A 6,606-nucleotide genomic window follows, 5' to 3' on the forward strand; every position below is an offset into this window, starting at 1 on the left:
GAGGAGGAGAGAGAGATTAGACCCTTCTTCTCCCCTTGAGCTCTTTAATTACTTGTCCAATCACTCTCCAGCGTGTTTATAGCTGAAAAAACCCAGAAAGAGAGAGAGAGAGAAAGAGAAAAGGAGTGAGAGAGAGAGAAAGGGAAAGAGAAAGAGGAGTGGTAGAGAGAGAGATGGAGAGAAAGAGGAGTGAAAGAGAGAGAGAATATGTTGGGGGAGAGAGGGAGAGATAAAGAGAGAGAGAGAGAGATAGATGTGCCAGGTGACTTATGTCATTCTTCCTCTGACACAGAAATGTAAAGAATGTGTGTGAGGAGTCGAGGGCCACGGGGGCCGGGCTAACCCATGTGTGTGTGTGTGTGTGTGTGTGTGTGTGAGGAGCAGAGGGCCGCGGGGCCGGGCTAATCCGTGTGTGTGTGTGTGTGTGTGTGTGTGTGTGTGTGTGAGGAGCCGAGGGCCGCGGGGCCGGGCTAACCCGTGTGTGTGTGTGTGTGTGAGGAGTTGAGGGCCGCGGGGGCCGGGCTAACCCGTGTAGCACGCTACTCTCACATTCCACTGGGTGTCACCGCCGCCTCACACACTTCTCCTCGTTACCGTGGAGATGGAGCAGAGAAACACACGTACGTGCAGCGTGAAGAACGCATGAGAAATACTTTAGAGACTAACGTCTCTTCTCTACACACTTCAGAGACACTAACCTCTCTTCTCTGATGGTGCTTGTGTTCTTTTAAGTCTAATGTCTTTTGTTTTACCATACTTGTGCTCTTTCAAGACTAACCTATCTTGTCTAACGGTTCAACAGCAACCACAGCTGCAGATCAAAACAAACTGTTCCACATGACACTTAAAGTGGTCTTTAGCTCCCTCTGGTGGCTATTTCAGTCATTGTCAGCCCCTTTCTTCTCTGAGTTTGGACAACATAAATAAAATCCAAATAATCCTGTTGATTTCTTGATCACATATTCCATATAGAAATATATTTCATTTGTTGCTGCAGCTGAAATGAAGCTATGTTACTGAACTTGATGTAAAATGTAAATGGCCTAAAAGGTTCTCTGTGAGATATTATGTCACATTATGGCTTTTCCCTCAGCCTGAGATAGCCAGAGTGTCTCTCCACACAGGTTCTAAAGATCACAGAGCACTCTGCTCTAGAATCTTTGGTTTCACAAGCATTCCAACAATGCTTGTGAAACATAGAGCTACTAAGCAACATGTTTCTGACATTCTGTAGATTCACTAAGCAACACGTCAACATGACGTTCTGTTGATTTACAGACAAACACGTTTCTAACATTCTGCAGACCCACAGAGTGGCATATTTCTGATGTCAAGAGGTCGACAAGCAGAAGCTGCTAAGCTCAGGGTCAGGCTGGTTTGTTGTGTATTTGGGTATGTGTGTATGTGTGTGTGTATGTGTGTGTTCCTGCATACAAGTATGCAAAGGATGAGTGAGTGAGTGGGTGAATGTGTGTGTGAACATGTGTGTGTGCGTGTTTAGGTGTGCCTGTATGTCTGTCTGTGTTTGTTAATTGTTTCGTTTGTTGGTGTGAAAGACTGTACGTGTGAGTTACAGAGTGTGTTCATGAGAGGAACATAAGAATTGTGAGTTGCTGGTGTGAACTCTATTGGACAGTAACAGCCAACACATTTGATCTGCAGATGTGACAATGACAACTCGTCAAAAGCAGGAAGTCCTCATTTGAATACTGAAACCCTGCACACACTGCAGCCACTGGGAGCCCTCAGCAGAGGCAGTGTGTGTGTGTGTGTGTGTGTGTGTGTGTGTGTGTGTGTGTGTGTGTGTGTGTAGATAAAGCATTTAGACTGTACCCAGATTACGGACTAAATGATTTGAACATTAGGCATCAATGGCCTGTACTGTATGTGAGTAAACCTGTGATTCTGTTTAGGAAAGACATTTGATCAGCAAGATGGACACACACACACACACACACACACACACACACACAAACACACACAAACATACATAAAGCAACTTTATGTTAGGTTTTTAGACTGACAGACACACACATACATAGATTCATACACACACACACACATGCATACATACACACACACCACACACACATAAAGCATATAAACTTTATTTTTAATTTTTAGACTGACAGACACACGAATACATGCATACACACACACACACACCACACACACACACACGCACGCACAAGCATGGATGCATACACACACACCACACACACAAAGTAGAGAGAGGGAGAGAGAGAGAGAGAGAGAGAGAGAGAGAGAGAGAGAGAGAGAGAGAGAGGAGGAAGTGGGCACGGCTCTCTGGGTCAGGCTGGCAGTGGTGCTGATGAGTGTCATGATGGCTTGTTGGGGGGCGGGGGGGGGGGGGGTCAAGTAAGCATAATTGCTATGGAGAGTCAAGTTGGCATAAGTGACATGGAGGGTCAAGTTGGCATAAGTGCTGTGATTGGTGCGTTGGCATGGTTATGGTTATTGTTATTTAGCAGACGCCTTTGTCCAAAGCAAAGTTGGCATAAGTGCTATGTTTGGTGCGTTGGCATAGCTGATGTGAATCGCTGTGCAGGGCCGACTGTGTTGCATCAGCCCTCTAGCCACTACCCCAGCTGGTCTCAGACAAGGGTGTGTCTCGTCCTTTTCAGAGATGATTACACACACACACACACACACACACACACACACACACACACACACTCTCACGCAGTAACTGGTGTTCGGTTGCTGAATATAACATGACTAGAGCCAGTCTGGCTTTCTAGTCTCGGAACTGTAAAGGTGCCACAGATCACAAGCCTCATGTCCAGTGTGAAGACGCCACTTGACAGACAACAATGAATAATGCTGCCGGACAGCGCAGAGCCCTCAGCACTGGGGGGGCGGAACGACTATGCTTTATTATTAAAGGAAGAAGATAAATCCGCACGGACCGGCAAAAACATCCAGCGCGATATACAGACATGCGCTCACTAATTACCCAATTGATTAATTATTACTGTTCGTCTTTTCATTGGCTATCGATCGGAGGAAGATTGTGCTCGTGCTGACGTTGTCAAAGAGGGAGGAGGGTGTGTTTATGAAGCGCGCGCATTCACGGGTCCGCCGTGGAGAATGGGAAGGAGTGGGCGCGCGCAGCTGTCACTCCCGGAGTTTTCCTCCCCTCGTGCAGTCCGTCCGTTCATCCGTGCCACGCGGAGAGAAAAGAGCCCGAATCTTGTGCCACTGTTCGCGTTCTCGGTGATATACCGCTAAAGAAAGGTTGGTAGAACTCCTCTCTTTTTCTGTTCCCCGCTTGCATGCTGTGTGTCACCTCGAGCGTTTTGAAATAAAAACTGCATGAAATGCGGTTGGGCTCGAGGCTGTAGGAGCTGCTTTGGGGGAAAGGGGCGGAGGGCGCACGAGCCTACTTGGGCACAGATCTTCTTTGTTCTCTTCTTCCCCTATTTTAATGTTCACGCCGCGATAGTGTACTTCAAACTACAATCACAACATTTAGTGGACTCGCCAGGACACGCACAGCGTTGCGTGTGGCTGTAGAACCCTTTGTTCTGGCGGAACAGTTGTGTTTTCGGTGTAGGTTTGATTTCCGTGCCCATGTGAATGGTGGAGATGCACAGCAGCTGTAAGAAGGTGTGGTTGCTTATGAAGATTAAGGGGCTGCAACAAAACCGTGTTGAATTCGTCGCAGTTTGAAAAGCGACAACGTTAAATTGGCTTATTTGAAATAATTGGTTGAAATAGAAGTATAGAAAATGCCATTTAAATTTTAAGAGTAAAATGTTAGATGTGACAAAACCAATATCTGAATCTGTCAGTCGTTTAAAATCTTGGTTGGCAAGTTTACTTTTTTGTTTGTGAAGCTTTTTGTGAGCTCAAGCAGGTACACGGCGTACTATCACGCACTGCCAACTCTACTGTAGTTACGCTGCTTCGTTCTCGCCTTTCGACGGCCTGTTCGTGTTCTAGCTCCCGTTAACCATTTCTACCCGTTTGCACGTGCGCCTTTGCAGCGTTCCCCACCCACCATCCAACATTACCCAGGACCACGTGACGCTGCACCGGAGAACATTATGTTCCAATGTATAGGAGCCTATATGTGTACCACTACCGGTTGACAAACTGGAGGCGCACTTCGGACACTTAACGCATTTGTCATCACAGATTCCACATTACTCTTAAAAGTGGACGCCACGGCGAGCTATTCCCACTCATAGGCAGCAGCGCGGCTCACTTTTAAATCCCCAACTTTAAAAACAGTTCTCGCACCTGCCTATGACCATGTCCTAGTTCAACTGCATGGGATCGCTATAGTGATCTACCACGGCAAAGTTGTTGTCTGGTCTCTCCAGGCCCTCACTGTAGTGTAATTATGAAATATCCTGCATTAAGAGGCAAATGAAGAACTTCCTGATGGGCAGTCAGCCCAGTATCTGAACTCCCACCCTCGGCACATGCCTCTCCAGCTAAACAGGAACGCCAGGGCCGTGTTTATTTTGCAGCTGCCGCGTTTGACGGGTTAATAGCCCTTTGTGTAAAAGTATTAGCGCAGAGCCTGGGAAAACCAGCCTGTCTGTGTGTGTGTGTGTGAATCTCCCACACTCGGGTGTCCACTTGGCCACTCGCTGAGGGCCTCGGGCGATCTGATGACTCGGCACAATCGGTGCAGAATGTGCCGCCTCATAGCTGGTGCACTGAGGCCTGGTCTTGCCTGTAGTGATGTGCACAGCAGTACTAGAAAATGCCCTCCGTAGTCCTAAGTGATTTATGTCTTCCCTCTCTCTCTCTCTCTCTCTCTCCCTCCCTCTCTCTCCCTCTCTCTCTCTATCCCTCTCTCAGAATGGGAGGCAAGCTCAGCAGGAGGAGGAGTGAGCCTGCAGAGGGCGCCGCTCCAGCAGAGGGCGCCGCCCCAGAGGAGGCCACTAAGGAGGCCACGCCGGCGGAAGATGCTCCCGCGGCCACCGCCGCCTCCGAGGGGGGGGCCGGCGCCGGACCGCTGGCGGGCGTGCTGGACTCGGTGAGTCAGACGGTCCAGGAGACGGTGAGCGCTGCCAAGGAGAAGGTTCCGGAAGCGCTGCACGCGCCCATAGACGACGCCGTGAAGACGGCCTCCGACAGCGCCATGGGGATGGTGGACTCCATGATGGCCGCCCTGAGCGTGAAGGAGGAGGCCAAGGAGGAGCCCGCCGCCAAGGAACCGGAACCGGAACCAGAACCCGAACCCGCCGCCATTCCAGAGCCCACACCAGAACCCGCCGCCATCATTCCAGAACCCGTGTCCATTCCAGAGCCAGAGCCCGTGGCGGCTCCACAGCCGGATCCGGTCCCAGAACCCGCACCAGAACCTGTGGCTGAGCCCGAGCCCGAGCCCGCCGCTCCCGAGCCAGAACCGGTCCCGGAGCCCGAGCCCGAGCCGCTGGTGGCCCTGTCCGAAGAGCCGGCCGCACCCCCCGCCCCCGAACCCGCGCTGCTCTCCGCCCTGGACGACCTGATGGCCGAGCCTGTTCCGGAACCCCTGGCCCCCGCCCCCGAGCCCGTGCTGCCCGCCGTAGACGACCTGGAGCTGCCCGCGATGCCCGCCGTACCTGCGATGCCCGCTGTACCCGCGGAGGAGGAGCTGGCGCTGCCCACGGAGGTGACCGACAGCATCACGGACGCGCTGGAGCAGTGCGTGGAGAGCGCCCCGCTCGACCTCGACGACCTGCAGCAGGTGACCGGACTGAAAGTGGACTTGAGCCCTGCCGCCGACGACGGGATGCTGGTCCCCGACGACCTCGCGGGCGTGGCCGGCGATGCCATGACGACCGCCTCCGGCATCGTCAACGACCTCATCTGAGCACGGCACTGTGCACACACACACACACACACACACACGCACGCGCACATACACATAGATACACATACACACATATACACACACATACATACACACATACTCACATACACAGAGCCCTCCCCCCCCTCCTACACACACTACAGGACTGAAGAGTGCACGTGTGCGTGTGTGTGTGAGCGGGTTAGACGTAGTGTGAAGTTTTAGTTCTGTGAGTAATGACGTCGGGTTCAGTGAGGGCATGGTTGGGCTGGTGGGGTGGGGGGGGGGCGTTGGGGGGTGTGAAGAGAAAGGGAATTGTGTACAAATACTGATCCTGTCTGTAAACTGTCGGAGGGATGGAGGGATGGAGGGAGGGATGGAGGGAGGGAGGGATGGAGGGCGTGCCGTGCCGCGATGCGATGCGACTCCTGCGCTCGAGTCCAGTTTCCCGCCGTGCCGTGCTGCGCTGCACTCCGCACACGGCCTCCCTGCGGCCCTCGACCAACGCCGCTAGATCTGTATAGGAAGCAACCCCAGTGAGTTCTAAACCATGTTAACTCAATCAGTGTTTATTCTGTCCTGCGCTCTCTCTCTTTCTCGCTCTCTGTCTCTTTCTCTCTCTCTCTCTCTCCTTTTCTCTTTCTCTTCTCCTCTTTCCTGCTTTCTCTGTATGTGTTCTGAATCGGTGTGAAGGAACGTGGCCTTATGTGTGTCGCCAGATGGAATGTACTTGTCAACAGCTGATGACTACGATGGTGGTTCGGGAAAATAAAATATGATGGTTATGTTAACAA

At 51.7% G+C, this 6,606-nt stretch overlaps 1 protein-coding gene across 1 annotated transcript; it reads left to right on the forward strand.

The window, feature by feature from the left end:
* Nucleotides 1–3,091: 3,091 nt before the first annotated feature.
* On the forward strand, nt 3,092–6,606 carry LOC134094388 (magnetosome-associated protein MamJ-like). The gene is made up of 2 exons (XM_062547893.1): nt 3,092–3,258; nt 4,837–6,606. Exon 2 carries the CDS (start codon nt 4,838–4,840, stop codon nt 5,831–5,833), a length of 996 nt encoding a protein of 331 aa, XP_062403877.1. The 5' UTR covers nt 3,092–3,258; nt 4,837; the 3' UTR covers nt 5,834–6,606.

This window comes from Sardina pilchardus, chromosome 10, assembly GCF_963854185.1.
Source record: "Sardina pilchardus chromosome 10, fSarPil1.1, whole genome shotgun sequence".
NCBI classification, from domain to species: Eukaryota; Metazoa; Chordata; class Actinopteri; order Clupeiformes; family Clupeidae; genus Sardina; species Sardina pilchardus.